General features: G+C 36.2%; 1 protein-coding gene across 1 annotated transcript in view; it reads right to left on the bottom strand.

Annotated features, from left to right (window-relative positions):
• LOC133515993 (uncharacterized) overlaps nucleotides 1–15,921 on the bottom strand; it is a 31,951-nt gene extending 16,030 nt beyond the window's left edge. The window contains exon 1 of the mRNA XM_061848650.1: nucleotides 15,755–15,921. Coding sequence (XP_061704634.1) covers nucleotides 15,755–15,782 — 28 coding nt within the window. The 5' untranslated portion in view covers nucleotides 15,783–15,921. The remainder of the gene's footprint in view (nucleotides 1–15,754) is intronic.
• Nucleotides 15,922–17,522: the final 1,601 nt, after the last annotated feature.

Raw genomic sequence — 17,522 nt, forward strand, 5'->3', positions numbered from 1 at the left:
ACAATTAAAAGTTAGTTTTGTTATCATTATCAATGTTTTAATATGTTTTTGTATGTAATGTCTTGTTATATTATAATATATAGATAGGTGTTTGGTGATTGATTACTAATGATTGCATACCTATTAAGTACAAACGGATGTTCGATATCCGGTCACTTGCCATAGTAAGCGTATATGTGTAACTAGGAAATTAAGAATAATGTGTGGTTCTGTAAAACTGCGTTACTGAACCTACCGCATTCTTAAACGAGTCTCCTCATTCCAACAAAGTGAAACATATAACTATGTATACATTTTGATACAAAAATATATTGACCCACTTACTAGCAATGAGGATTGGCTCATGCTACCATATCTAATGGCATGAAGAGGATGACTTAGAGTAAAATACACAAATTTTATTTTAATGATTTCTAACTAAATAAATCTTCTAATGATTTGAATATGCCTATTAATGTTTTTTACAACCAAGCACACTATGGCATATATACCTACCTAGTTGGTGAAAGTCATCTGACGCCGGTCATAGCTCTTGACCGCTAGATCACATACAAATACCTACAAATAAATGCAAATTATTGTTTATCACAAAACAGGTTATCGATCGACATAGGTATGTGCGGAAATATATCTATCGGGCTACAAAGCAGGCTGAGCAAAATAAATCAACAAAGTATTCATATCCGTCTAGAAATCCCACATCACGCACCCGCTTGCTATTGTAACTGAGCAATTCTTAAGAGCTTTAAAAATATTTAGCATCATTCTATAAGAGGAATCACCCAAACTGAGAAAGTGTGTTTGCTTTGCCTACACTACATGGCCTACAGTGAAAGCGAAACGCGACCAAGTGCTGCAGTCCGACGCCAAAACTTATTACATAAACTACCGCATTTACCGATTAGATGATATTACGCGCTGTTTGACGGTGAGAAGTCACTGACTAACGCAACTTGCATACTTACATCGCTACTAGCCCACGATTCGGATGGCACGTTGCTATTATTGCGTAGGTAATTTGTAGAGACAGTTACTGTAACTTATTGTACACTATTTTATATCCATACCTTCCTACATTTCATAATGACTAGGAATGTAGTAAGTATACGTGTTAATAAGTATAAGTACGGTAGAGCTGATTTGGATTTACCTATTATTAATATCCAATAGCCATGTTTTAGGGTTCTTGATCTGGTAGAGTTCGCCTATGAAGGTAGCGCTTTTATCGTGTTATCGTGGCCATCGTGTTTAACAAGCATTCAATCGCGAGAGTGAGGCATGCCACGATAAACGATAAAAACCTACTTTATAAGTAGGTATGTGATAATTAAATGCAGGTAGGTCTGTTCTAGCCGATGTACTCGTGCCTAGGTATTAACGTTAAGTCTATCGAAACATACGTCTGACTACGCAACCACATCGTTCGCCTGTCTTGCGTTTTGTTCTTACATATGCATCTAAGATACCTCGAATAAAAACGGCATTTTATTAGCTCATAAAATTCAAAATCAATAGTCAATACTCACATTGCTTGGCATTCCGCTGGCTAACTTGTGATAAAATTCGCCGTAAATGAAATTTTACTTGACGTTACGAAACCCAAGAATAAATATCTATTACTTATCTACAATAAATAAATCTCTTAAATACCTAACTGAACACACGTTTCTAGTTAATAAATTAGAACACACCACGCCACCAAAATACAGTAACAGTACTCGTTAGTACCTAGGTATATCGTTATGCACTAGGACTCCCAGGGTTTGAATTTCAACAAAGACTAATCTTTATCCCTTTCTACTCTTTCTAGGACAAACTTCATACATTTCGAAATCATAGTTTACTTACCTAGCCGTGAAAAGCTATGCGCAGGTATGTTTATTGTTAGTATGGTAGCTAAATAAGTAGGTACGATATGAAAATAACGTAAGTACCACACTTACACCCATTCGGCAGTAGTTAATTATGGGGTGTCGAAATATCTGGCACCTGTATATTCGTAATTAATGTTTCTTGCTACTCGCATTTTTATCAATACATTGCAATCGTCGGTACATTATTTGCATTCTCATGTGATCGAACGTTTACGTTATTGCAACGTAATGATATGGTCCGAATGAACTAGGTCAAGGCGATAAACATTACCATCTTCAATGAATGATCTCAATTTTGTCGGGGTATTCCATGAGACAGGAGAACAATGATATGTAAATTGTATATGTATCTCACATTTCTACGCTGCAGTCACCTGCAGTATTTAATGGTACGAGTAGATTGTTAACCAAGGGATAAAAGGCACTCATTTCTGCCGAGGTAGTTTAGCCAATAGCCAAAGGCTTAAATGATGGCTTTCACCCGAGTTAAACACTCTACTATTCTTTACAAATACGAGGAAAGTATAATACATGTGTTTTTTTTAACACGGCTAAGTATATTTTTTATTGCATTTCTTGAGGGTACTTTCAATTAACCATTTACGTAATCATTACCTAATATTTATGGAATGGGGAGTTAAATATCAGAATGGAAGTTGTATAACAAATCTATTTAAAACCAAATTCAATTGCTGATGGTAAAATAATTAAAAAAAAATGGTACTTAAAAATTTTTATGCTCTAATGCAGAAACGTATCTCTTTAGAACAACATAGACCCTCTGTCAGAGCATGAAAAATTAATCACAATATTTTACATTATTAAAATAGATAAAGCTGCCTTGGTAAAGTAAGGGCAACCTTATCAGATCTTTGCACACTGTAGTCGGGGCTCCTTTTTGAGACACTGACCAAACCCACCTATTAATTTATACACGAAAGCGACCTTATGCGAGGCTTTTAATTGTAAAAATGGAGGTCCGGCACAATGAACAGATACCCTGTTTCCACATTATTCATCTAGGTTGCCATTGTTGTGAACGCGTGATGAAACCTCCATTCTTTGAACATACGTCTGTAAGATCACATACGGCGTCCATAATAGCTATTAATATATATGCGATATTTAGCTAGCATTCAACTCACATTATTTACACAGTACAATGGTCCATTTGGGGTTCAACCTGCTGACACATAGTAACTACAATTACAGGTCATATACTGTATATTTCAGAAAGATTTGTTTCGGTGGCACCGAAGCGTGAAATAATCAATTGAGTGAAAGATTCATCATTGTTAATAAGACACGCGGCGCCGCTGAACCGTGAAGCTTTGTTAGACTAAGCAGATATTCAGGTAACTATTACATTTGCTTTACATAGAGTACGAGAATCCGACTGCAAGGTGCAACTACGGGATGTTACATATAAACAAGCATCAATTCATTACGGCATGCTAAAAAATGATGAAGTAAAATGTGCCATAACTGGAAACTTTGACGTTGCCTTGAATAAGATTGACTCGAAACATTACGCTATAGGCAGGTACCATACCAATTTTAACAGGGACCTTACGTGTGAATATTTTATGTTTTCAGGATGATGTTATGACTTATGAAACCTATTTAATTAATAACAAAATTCGTCCGTAATTTCATAGCGAGTCTAATACAAAAATGGTAATTCTAAAATAGGTACGGGAAGGAGCCGCTATCTGTCGCCGACCGTTGGGTGCTGCTGTTGCAATTACTAGCACGATGTGGGCCAACACGACTTGCCGTTACGGCTTCAGAATTGTCTGCTGACCGTTTATCCCAGAATCTACATGCTTCGAGCGTTTATATCTGAGATTCATTCTAGTTTTAAAACGTCATTTCAAATGCACATTTTATTATGCTTATAAAGGGTTTTTTAGTTAAGAGCAAGTAGATGTTGAAATTAAATAAAACAAGCTGTGTGTGACTTATTAACGAAATTCTTTTTTTATTTGAAAAGTCCATATGTGCCAGTGTGGAATATGACATCATTCAAATCCCTGCCTCGGCTTTTTACCTTAAAATGGGCGCAATGCCCGCAACTTTTGCACTAACGAACATTCTTTTGATAATAAAGTTTTAAGTAACTTTCCATTAATTAATAATAAACAAAAGATTTGACAATAAAAAAGCCGCCACGGGCCGCCAAAATCTACCCGTGCCAATTGGAAAACATTTATTTCTCTAAATACCGAAAAATAATTTTCCCATTTTGTAGTGTTCGCTTGGTCAGAATAATTAGGTACTGACTTACTCAAAAGATGCCAGTTCCAGCCGATATTGGAGTATACTAAGTACTTAAATGGAGACGTTAGTCATCGATTAAACCTCAACGTTACAGCTAGTCAGCTACACACGTGCATAGTTAGTTATCTATTCGCATATTTCGCAGAATCATTACTTTAAAAGCAAATCCGGTGCCGATGTCGAGAAAATCGGATTTAATTAAAGATTCCAGAATACTAGTCGCCTCGCCTCTCATTCATCCGGCGCCTTGTAAAGGATAGTCTCTACATTGTAGGCGCAAACGCGATTTCCTTATACGTCCTTGTTAGACAACTTTTTCTTGAAACATCATTTCGTTACAACATTTCACACTGCCTTCTTAAGGATCGGTGAAATAAACTACTAAGTAAGGAAGTAATAAGCGAATTAGTTATCATTCAACTCACAAGGAGATCGAGTTGGCTTCCATTCATTAATTAATTAGCTATCTATTACGTTATCTAAGCAACGTCACTCAAATTGAAGTGCGAGTAAGCGCTAATTTAAGTATCTACTATACTGTGGTCTATTTAACCAAGTAAACCTTTTAAAGTTCTCTTGCGAAATGATTTTAGAATACATTGATATACTTAGGTATTGGTGATGGCTACCGATATCCGTTTATGATTATTTTATTAAGTATACCTCACCTATTTATTTGATTGATTGAAGTCGGAAAGTCCTTGAATCCCGCTGGCCGCGGACCCATACTACAATAGTCGTAATGTGAATTCCGCAGTTACCTACTACGATATCTTATACTGTTGACATTTGACCGCTAACAGCGTGGGAATGATCTCAATGGCGTGCTATTGTTATTACATATTTCACGCTATTTTCTTTCCATTCCATACCTATATTTACTCACATCATGATATTTAGCGCCATAACTAAGTGGTATGAATTAATTAAGAAGCTTTGTGTGTCGTTGTGGTTCAAGGTGGATATTTTGCTTGCGTAACTTGCGATGACAAGTGTTGGTTACGTAAAAGTAAATCTTCAAGTCCAATAAAAATGTAATCTTTTTTATGTAACTTGAAACAGGACCAAATCAACCGATTTCGAGGTCGTACATAATCCTCATATTTTGACCTCCACACGTTAACTACAGTTACCTACAATTAACAATCTTTACAGACAAATATGGTTCTTTCATTCCAGTTTCCATTTGGAACGACCAATCGAATACCGTTAAACGCAACTACATTATTGAAGGTAAACATTAAAAATACAATTCCTAAACACTTAGTCCACAAGTAGATGAAATTAGGTGGGTAGGGTACCTGCTATCTATCATACCTATTATAAGCCAGACTTGACGTACGAATATATGGTGTACTTATTAAAAAACTATATTTGATAGACTGATAGTCTAAATAAACTAAGAACTGCATGCGAGAACAAGTAAATGTTGTTTATAGCTTCGTGATATGAGATGTGGTACCGATAGCGATTTGTGGGTAGAGTATGACAGGCAGGGTTGTATTAAATATGTACCTAGTCATTTGCTACATTGTCATATATTTAGGTATCAACTATATATTACAATCGACATTACCTACTGAGTAAGTAGGTACATAGATTAACGAATTTTGGGTCTAAAAAATGCCTAGGTCTAATTCTTATGAATAAAAGGTATTTTCTTCCGTATTTTAACGATTGCTGATATTGAGATTACTTACATTAACGACCGTTGGTGACTTCAATACAAGGGTAGTGGCAGAGTCCGAAATTCGAAAGTAAATATTTAACTGAAACTCAAAACTTGCTACATAAACAAACAATATATTTCAAACAAAAATAACTAACAAACAAATACTAAAAAACCTAAAATTAAAGTGTCAGAACTAAGAATTAAAAAACCTAGTTTATTTAAAAAAAAACACTAAATTATCCTTAGATATGTACCTATAGGGTCTTCAAGAGTTGAAGTCCTGCAAACAAACATCAAAAAACAAACAAGAACCGAATGAGGTGAAAGAAAATAAGAGTTCATATAAAACAATATAATATAAATGCTGAAATGTGAACAATGTCCCACACGCATTAATTATAACTTATAACATATACTATAACTTTATCCTGAATATAACGAACTTCAGATAGATAAATGATGAATGAGAACCATTTTTTGCATCGATTGATTATATGTTGGTTGTGCTATATGACATAATACATACATTATGTTAATCATATGCCTTTTATGTAGTTTATGTAACAGGATATGACTTGTGTAAGTATGGCTATAGCAAACCACATGTACTCATAAATAAGATCAGACAAGACATTAACGATTCAGGATTCGACACCGGATATTCTCTTAACGGTGTGACGGGGGTAAGACATTAAACCATTGATTGGCTTTCACGTTGTATAAAACATCCGTTAGATGTGTTACCTGGACGGAAACTATCTGCTTAATTTAGAACAAGTTTAGTCGTAAAAGTTTGCGATATTACGGGAAATACAATGCTTCCCGTAATCATTCATGTAGATTATGTGTAGGACCTTCGTCCTAGAGCCCTCGCTCTCTTTGCTAAAAGTGACACTTACCTAAGCATATAAACAATACATATTATAAACATTGCCTAAAAAGTTTTTTTGGCAAAAAACATTTTTGGTAAGTACAAGCTTTTTTATTCTTACCACAGGCAACTAATAGTCATCGAAACAATTCTATAAACCCCAAACACAATTAGGTTGCGTTTGGGGTTCCATCACAGAGTTCCTATGGCCACCTCCTGTCATTAGATCGGCTCGATGGTACCATAATATTGCATTGTCACCCGACTTAGATATGCAATTTATTAGCTCAATCAAAAAATCGGGAAGTGGGTAAAATTTAGCTTCCAAGATTTGACCCACACTGACATAGTAAAATACTAACAAGGCAAGTTCAATAAAAGCTTTTAACTAAAAAGATGCATATCCCCAAAAATTTTTTTTTTACAGAATCCTGAATAATAGCTTAGGTACAGAAACGAGAAAAATCAGGTCGGTCAACTAACCGAAAAGTGGTTTCCGCAGCCTACAGATATTTTGCAATGGCATTAAGCAAATGAACTAAGTATACCTCCCTACCAAGCGAAACTCTCCAGTTACAATTACAATCCGTCCAATGATTTCAATCTCACATTTCTGGACTTTGGACCAGGACGGACATTTGGAATTTTGGACTAAGGCTTATATTCATTTATCGAGCCCCTTTTTTAAAACCTAACTACATGGGTACGCACCGGTACCCATAGGGTTGAAGTGAAAAAAAAAACGTCTCTACTTTACATGAGATTTTACAAATTGCAGCTCTCCTTTACCTATTAATTAACAAACGGATGAACATGGAGAAACATAAGTTGAGTTTTAATGTATAAGACTACTCGGAAGTTACTTTTAATGTTTCTCTAGATCTAGACATTCATGTAAATACCTACCCCCAAAAAATGGTAGGTACCTCCATTGAAATAAAGCTGGTCTAGCAGACGTCGAAACATTACTGCGTAGATTGTAGATGCTAGTTCAGGTGTATTATTATATAATAAATGCAAAACTTAGGACTTCTACAATGATGTCCAGCACGTGAATGTAATCAAACGCACCGCCGCAGATAGATACTTAATAATGTTGAAGTCATTTCCCCGTAGGAATTACACCTTAGTAAGTAAAATTCAATCTTAGGTACTTACCTATCTTTAAGAAACAGTCGATGCTGTATTAAAAAAAAAAAACAAAAACAGCTTAACCGATCATGTTCACTACAGTTTTTTTTAAGTTTTTTATAAGCTGTTTCATGATTTTGGATCCATGCTTCAAAGTCGGAGGAGGGGGGAACACTTTTTTTGTGACTTTTTGTAGCTTCTGCTCCGAATCGGGACTCCCGATACATTATTTCTTTTCATTTGGCGTATTATATTGTTTCGTGAATTATCCTCAAACATTTAATTTACCAAATTAGGTCCTAACTACAGTTACCTCTACTGTAAATCTTTATTGCAAATGTGTATTTAGTAACGTCGTATGACATGATTTCTCTAAGAACACCAATCACGTAGAAAACTGTTGCATTAGATTAACCGCGCTCGAAACTGGTTGTAAAAGCGATGATCCTGCAACGAGCACCAGGAGGCCGACTCTAACATAACAATTGTTACGGGATCTTGTTTTGATACGACCTTGGAGATCTCTTACGCTGATTGGTGCATGCGAAATAAAATAAAAGTCGGCGCACCACACGCCAAGATAAGACAAAGTCGTATCAAAACAAGATCAAAAAACATAAATAATAATAATTCAGCCTATATACATCCCACTGCTGGGCGCAGGCCTCCTCTCATATGCGAAAGGGCTCGGGCTATAGTCCCCACGCTGGCCCGATGCGGATTGGGGACTTCGCATACACCTTTGAATTTCTTCGCAGATGTATGCAGGTTTCCTCACGATGTTTTCCTTCACCGAAAAGCTATTGGTAAATATCAAATGACATTTCGTACATAAGTTCCGAAAAACTCATTGGTACGAGCCAGGATTTGAACCCGAGACCTCCGGATTGAAAGTCAGACGTCATATCCACTCGGCTACCACCGCTTTATTGCACCAACAATTATACATTTTACATACATGTAAAACTTCAAATAAATTTTAAACGAAAATAGAACCAGGTAATAACAGGCGGTCTTATCGCTAAAAAGCGATCTCTTCCAGGCAACCTTTAGGTAGGTGGTAGGTATAGATAGAGGTGGATTGTCAAAGAAAATTTTGTAGCCACAGTAAATTTACTGCCATCTTTCGAACGCCTTTGACTTTGATCCTTATTTTTTCACTGATATGTACATACATGTGATATGTGATTGACTTCTGTACCTATCTGTTTTGAGCCAGTAGTGAATAGATGACGAAAATACTAATCAACTTTAAATAACGACGAGTAGGTAGCTAATAGCTATGGTAGTTGGTACTCATACGCCATAGCACAACACACGACAGTAAAACGAAACGTTTAAACTAACTTAGGTACACCATTTATTTACTTAATTTCGCTATGATTGCATTTATGCTATGTGCTAAGATTAATTAGGTACCAATTTAGCTCTCTTTGTTTAATGCGTTGAAATTGGGTTGTTATTTCATGTCGGTTAATAGAAAACTAAGTAGAGGAAAAGAACTTGTGCCTCTATTTTTATTACCAACTTGTAATTTAATGCAGCCTACTTCCATAATGCAATCAACCTGCCCTTACAGGTTTGTCTATAGCGAGAGCAGGAGCCGCATTTAAACTTAAAAAACTGATCTTGATATAATATTATTCTCTACTGTCCCGCTCACACTTACTATATTGGTGATAACGAGATGCACTGAGATTAATATCAGACTTTAATGTTCAAATGTTTAGTATTCGAGTGCCTTTAAGTAGAAGACAGTTTAGATGTTGATCTAAAGGAACCCTATTTGCAAGGCACTACCGTTTGCTCTGCAAATGCTATAGGCGCTTAAGGACATTGAATCCGATTCGCACGTCGCTGCGACGTGCGAGCGGGATGTCGCTATATAATACGCGCATAGCGTTGTCTCGTTCAAACATCGGAGTAACGTGCGAATCGGATCCACTGTGCTATGCGCCATAGACTGCCTTTTTCTGCGGCGCTTTCCAAGGTAAGAAAATTACTATAATCATCGGATCGTCGCTTTCTGTGTAAAACAGTGCAGGTCAAAGTGGACATGAATTAGTGGCGTGTCAAGCAACTTACGAAATGCGGTCAGGCTATGCCTCTTTGATCAGACTTTTAAGTCATTACGGCAAAACAACAACGTCATCAACAAGTCAACAAAAAAACACCTCACCGTAGTATTGACGCTAACTATACCTACAGCGTCCGTGTTTGCTTCAAGTGGTTGACTATTATTAGTAAAAAGTAAAGCTCCAGTAGACCTATTGTCATAATAAACTGCATTGAATTACTTAAGTATTACAAAATACTATTATTATAACCGGTGAAAAATGCGGAAGTAAATTAAAGCATGCAAAATAATATCAATTGAATCTAATACATAGAATCGATTGGATGTGGATAAGTTACATTGGAACGGAACCGCCGGCCTAGCCAAGGTGTCAATCGCTATCGCTACGACAACGAAATGTTTTGTCTCTCTATCACTCTTCCATATTAGTGACAGTTGTGTTTCGATCGCTTTGGAGCGTAAGCGATTTGCATGTTGGCTATGCGGCTCGGAGTATTCATGATGAATATTATCGTGCACATACCTTCAAACGTTCATGTGATGTATAATAGGTATATGTAGTCCCTTAATTAATTCTATTAGGACCTAAAGATTTAAGCGCAACATTACCTAAGTAAATAGACAAACAGATTAGGTTCTTAGATACATGTGTCACATAATGATTAAAGCATAGCTAAAACTTAATTCAGAGTCATAACTAAATCGGCGTTTAGTAGGTTTATACATAGTGAGATATTTTATCATAAATCATCTAAAAGAACAGAAGACCTGTCATTATATTATGTTGCTAACCACGGCTATGCACGGTCACCTCAGGTCGCGACGAACCATAAACGGTGAAAGCGCCGCATCCGTAACTAACCGAGGTCCACCCCGTCATTTCACATCTAATTTACGCCCAGTGACATAAGGACACCGGACGATACCAAAAAAAACGCGGAACAGTTCTCACTAGCCCAACTGAGTAATTGGTAACCACTTAGTACCAGTAGCATTCCCAGGGCAGGAGGAAATTTTTAGATGGTTGGGAGTATTATAACTCTTTCCCGGTAAGCAACGCAACACATTCTTGCAATTTCTAGTCTAGTTAAATGCTTCTAGTTACTGCATGCCTTATTTAGTCAGGTGCTGTTGTAGATCTGCCCGGGTATTATAAAATATAGGTACCTACATATTTGTTATGGTATTAATTAATCATGTCTAAGTGTCATTGCCTTGTCTAACATATGGCTGCCAGACATGGGCTCTACGTCAAGAACACGAAACAAAACTAGCCATAGAACAGAGAAGAATGGAACGTAGTATGCTAGGGAATAAAATATCAGATAGAGTAAGAAACGATTATATAAGAAAAAAATACTAAAGTAACTGACATCATAGAGAGAATACGAAGATTGAAATGGAATTGGGCTGGACATATTAGTTTAATAAAAGATAATAGATGGACAAGGAAAATCATAGAATGGACCCCACCAAAAAAAATCAACACGAAAGCACGGTCACTCAAAGACACGATGGGCAGACATATTCAGAAAACGTTGTGGAACAGCATGGAGAAGATTAGCTCAAGATAGAGACATTTGGAGAACGCTGGGGGAGGTCTACGCCAAAGAGGCGACTTCCATAATTAATAAAAGATAATTATTTAAGTATTTAAAATGAATATTAAATTACTCGTAGTTATTAAATTTATACAAATAATTAATGATACGAGTATAGTTACTAGTTGTAATAGTGAATAGCTTTAAACTTAAAGGACTGTGATAAAAATAAATAATAGAACCAATTGAAACAGAATGTTAAATCAAATATTTTATATTTTATGAATAATACTACCTATGTTAAACAATTCGTATATTTTAAATACAATACAAAGGAATATGTTATTAAAAACTCTTATCGTGCATACAAAGGAAATATATAAAAAAAACTAGTTATGGTAGAATAAATGCTATTTTTATTTATTTATTTTTATTTAAGTGTCATTGTATTTAAGTACATAGATAGTTGGGTATATTTATACCAATCACATCATCCACATCATAACTAAATTGGTGACATAAAAATTTACAAATATATTGTAGATAAATATCATGCCTTAATAATAACAATAAATTTTTCCAATAGGCATGGGCAGGTACTCCACAATGCAATCATACATTGTTTTGTTTGACCAATAATAATTAGTATAACTAAACTATGGTATGGTGCTGGTCTTACATCGCGTCGCGTCGCTCGTGCAAATTCATTGCAACACGTGCAATGACCGATTATAGCATTAAAATACGATTCATTACTGGGAAATCAAGATGATTTCTTGCGAATACGTAAGCAGCTGAGTATGTAAAAGATGGCAATCATGATACAATTACACCCGGCGAATTATTACGAAATGACAATCCGGTTTTGTCATTTTTAAAATCGGCAGCAATTTTGTTTTGATGAGAAATCAACGATTTTGTTTTAATGCTGAAAGTCTGAATGATGCAAGTTCTATTTAAAGTGAATGCATACGTTATTGATACCTAAAACAAAAGAATGCGACCGTTCTACGTTGCCGCCGCAACGACGGATGTACGTATTTTAATTGCGGAAACGGCATCAGAACGCGGATAGAGAAAGCCCCGTACGTATCAATGGACAAAGCAAAAAGATTTCCTTATTTTAGAACTGTCCATCAAGCTCTAATCCGCCTGCATCTATTCTATTCTCAGGACAGTGCCGGGATGGCCAGACACGCACCGCTCCATGACTCGCATCTCGGATTACCGGCTCGTCGAAAATTTCTCTTATATAAATAAAATGAAAGTTCACGACCTCTGACGAGCCGTAGGTTGGCAAAAGCTGAATATATAAAAAAAACGTATACTCGTATACACGTAAACGTAAACGTATACGTGTACTAAAAATAGTATATTGAGTTCAACGAGTACCAGCGTCATGCATGATCATGATCTCTTTATGAATATTGTATTATAATTACATTAAAATGTAAACTTCCAATTTACTTTTAGTATATCCTACTCCTTATAAGTATAAAACAAAATGTAGGCATCTAGTCTAGGCATATCGTTGTGGTTTGGAGGTTTCGTTATAATGACGCGCGTTGTTTGATTTATAGTGCTCTAAATATTTTGGTGTTACGAAACCTTGAAGTAATTTTAAGCAACTTTTAAATCTCGGCTTTCTTGGTTTACCACTATGTATACAGATGATTTCTAATGTTTGCGAGCAACTATACGGATTCATGTGTAAAATGTACCTATCATTGTAACGTAATGCGTGACCAGCAAATTTATGCTGGGTTATCGTAATATGTTTTAAGTAATAAAGAGTATTTGTATTGTATTGTACTGGTTCACTTCATCTAAACCGTAGATGTTATGTTTAATTATAAGTGTATGTTTAAAATATACTAAAGTGGAAAGGAAACCAAGAATTTTAACCGCAGTATTTTAATAGTGATATGAGTAAAAAAAATAATTTCACCACACCGGCTGGTAAAGGCTATGTTGATTGTTCAAAAAGTGATGAGAAAGTTGCATTTTATCCCCATGTGTGGCAAAGTAATCAAAAGCAAATTTTGAGTTGTTTCCTTATGTTGACTGGTTGGAATGAGTTTTAAATTATAAGTATTTAATAACATTCATTTTGAATAGATTTGGTTTGATTTTGTTCGATAGTTTACAGTTAGGTAGTATTTTCCTTGCGTTGGTGTGGTGAAAAATGATGTGTTTCACTAAGGTGGCAAAATTTGTTTATCTTCGTGCCTCGCAACGCTCAAGATTCATAGTACCTTTTTAGGGCGTTTTTAAAGTAGACTAAATTTGTTACAATACGAAGCTAGAATTGTCTCTGTAGTTTCCTAATAGTTTTCGAAATAAAGCCTTCATAGTTTATAATTTTTCGAACTTGAATTAGTAGGGTAAGCAAGTGCAGTGAGTATGCACTTTTGACTCAAGCGGTGCCGCTTAGTACAATTTGTTCCTTAGGTCAAACAAAGCTGATTTCGCTCGGTAGCCACGAGATCGTACCGTGCCGTGTGCTTTATCAATGTACATATTATGTCGGTGCCCGAACGTAAGATCAGGCAGATCCTGCAATTCCAAGACATATCGTGGAATGTGATCTTTGTCTCGCTTCCTAAATCAACAGAGCCCCGCTCCCATCGACGGAGCTCCTATTTCTGGGTGCGTAACCAACGTGCCAATCGTTAACGCTCCGTAGTGAATGAAATACAACGGTCACTATTGCACTACTATGGAAAAGTGATAGAGAGAGATGACTACGCTACGCTACGGAGCGTTAACGATTTGCACATTGGCTAAGCCCTTGCCCTGGTCAGTTTGCCCTTCAGGGATCTGAAGCAACCTAACGAACGTATCCTACCTATCTATTGGTTTAATGTGACTACCGTAAAAACATTACACAGGAACATTACGATCTGCCTAATCATACGATCGACCGCCGACTTTATAAAATATACTATTTACAAACTATAAGTCTCAGTAAGTAAATATCTTTGTTTTTTCCTAAAGCAATACTCCGCAGGCTATTTAGAATAAAAGTCTGGTATATTTCATCTTAAGATCGGTTATTAGCAATACGTAGTAAGTGGCAACTGGCAACCACTCTAATTAAGTGCTTATGCGAATATCGTCAGAGTTCTACATTTTACAGGGTGGCGTACTTAACGCTAGTGCCTATAAAATATACACGTATAATAAAACAACTTCTGTACAAAAAAAGGTCTGGCAAATGTCCCTCGTGTCCCCGACACAGCAATTGTACCACGGCACGGGTAGCAATTCCACTACAATTATGCTGCTGCCGGTTTTTCTTGCGAGACATTGGCATTGAGTTCAACCTCATTTACTACGCACCTTTTCCGACGTTATTTTATACCGTTTTATTGTACAAACGCTGCATAAATTAAGTACATTACTGATGTTGTGCTCTTAATGCCTAAGGGAGGGACGGGGCTATCTATAGCCTGAACGATCTCATGGTCATATCGATATTCAGATTCATCGTTATATAGATCATCATTATATAGAAAAGCTAAGTCGTGTGTCGATGAAGACTGTCTTTAAGGGATAGTAAAGTAGAATCCTTGCTCGCGCTCCCTCGTTAGTCGTTTTGTTAGTTTGAGTTGGTGCTGAATGTCGCTATCTGTCGCATTAAAAAATATTATTTTAAGTAAGGCAGATTTTCATGTTCGTAATTGTATATTAAAGTTCTGATGACGCTTTTGACTTATGTACCTATGGACACATTGTTTAATTAATATCGCCTTTGAAAAATCAGCTCCTAAGTAAATAGTGGAAGGATAATAAGGCTAGTAATTAACCGCTGCAATTGCTACCACCTCGCGCGTATCTCCGGATCTCGATGGCATCATCACAGACACATTCCATTTTATCGTAGTGTTTAAATTAAAGGACGAGCTTTAATTACTTTTACATTGTGGTTGTCTGAGCTATTTGTGTGAAGGTTGATCTTGATCGTATATGCATATAAATATATCACCACAAATTATTTCAAAGTCGGAGCGAATTTATCTTACTCAAATATCTACATAACGACGGCATAAGAGACTGAATGAATGATTTGTCCCTGAAAGAACTTCCGGTTGATACTGATATTTCTTTAATGTCAACTATTTGACAGAATTTTAAAGAATAAATAATTAGTAACTAATATGACAGCTGTTATGTTTTATGAGTATTTTTTCAATATATACCTACATATATGTTGTCATGTCAATAAAATTATATGAAGAAAATTAAAAAAATATCAGTTCCAGATAGGTAATAAATATAAGCAAAAAGTTAGAGCAGTTAGCTTACCGCATAAGACAAGCATTAAAGTTCCCATAGTGTTGGATTATCATCAATATATCCAATACTGCAACGTCCCAAAATCGCACGTAAACACTGGTCTAATTTTCCCGCGGTTTCGCACGCATGCGCTGTGGCCGAACTCGCGCGTGCGTTTAGCGCGCTTCGCGAAACAAATGAAGGCTCGAGAGCGTGCATACTACCAGGTTTGGACAGGAAAAGCCCTCCACGTTTCGGAGCTACGCCGTGCGCTAACAATTCACCATACGTGAAAAACAATCAGAATAGCTAGTTAACGTTTCTCACGGCTGGCATACTTAGCACAGTGGGCAATTCATTTCGACGACCCTTGCTTAAATACTTATGAATCGTCATTGTTGGAACAACAAAGGATGGCGCCCCTGAATTCTTAGAAAATTGCAACGATACCTAATGTGTAAACTAGCAGCAGTCGCAACCTTTTTATAAGCTAATAATTTGCAATGCCATACCATCAGCCGCAAAAGTGCATGGCGACTTTATCAATGAACACATTTTCCCCATGCAATTTCGCAGATCACTGTACAATACTTACACCTAATTTGTAGTTTGGCCATTTCAGTCAATGCCCCGATTCGACGGGTGCAATTTAGTTTGACACTTACAAAGTGCCAAGACAAGTGAAACTGGACAAGTGAAGACGTTGCCAATAAAATTTTGACGTGGGTATACAACCCCGTTATGTAATTTTTAGGGTTCCGTGCGCTCGTGAATCTATTATAGAATTTTTCGCTTGCACGGGACTTAAAATAAGTACTCGAAGAAATATCAAACTTTGCTCTCTTGTACATTTGACTATTTTTTACATAAAAAAAGTATTACAGGAAAAATATAATCACACCTCTATCTTAATAACTTTTGTGGAAAAAACGAAAATGAAAAGCTACTGAAAGTTTACAGAATAAAATTCAAAAGTTAGCGTTTACTGCCTACTCAACGGTCAATAGGTAGTTTTATTTTTAGGGTTCCGTAGCCAACTTAGGAACCCTTATAGTTTCGCTATATATATATATATATATATATATATATATATATATATATATACCCTTATAGTCAGTCTGTCTGTCCGTCCGCGGCTTTGCTCCGTGATCGTTAGTGCTAGAAAGCTAAAATTTGGCATGGATATATAAATCAGTTACGCCAACAGAGCCGTAAAATAAAAACTAGAAAAACAATTTTTAGGGTAGCTCCCCTACACGAAAAGTGGGGATGTTTTTTTTTTCGGTTCAACTCTATAGAAAAAAAATGACACCCCTCTCTAACTTTTGAACCATGTGCCCATCTTAGTAAAGACTTTCAAGGAAAACTATAGCGAGTATGCTCGGCTGAGTCGTTTTTGAATTATTGCAAAAAGTCTATTTTCACGGACGAGGCACGGAACACTACACTGAGCATGGCCCGACATGCTCTTGGTCGATTTTTTTAACCTTTGTTATTATCGGGTATAAGGCATGACATGATAAGTGTAAACGTAGTGTAAATTTAATATGCTTTCTAAAATACTTATACAAGATATACCATTAAATTATCATAATGTTGATTTTCCGCAATTAGTTCAGATGATCGGAATATATTAACAACTCGCAAGTGATAACATCGTAAAGACTTTAGTTAGTGTCTTAATGAATGTGCATTTACACCATTTCACGTCAAATTGGCATGAAATTAAACGACTTTATTATCATTCTTGATCGTAAGGGCATAAAACAGACCGTAATTTTCATCGAGAAATTGGCAT

The sequence above is a fragment of the Cydia pomonella genome, chromosome 3, assembly GCF_033807575.1.
Source record: "Cydia pomonella isolate Wapato2018A chromosome 3, ilCydPomo1, whole genome shotgun sequence".
NCBI classification, from domain to species: domain Eukaryota; kingdom Metazoa; phylum Arthropoda; class Insecta; order Lepidoptera; family Tortricidae; genus Cydia; species Cydia pomonella.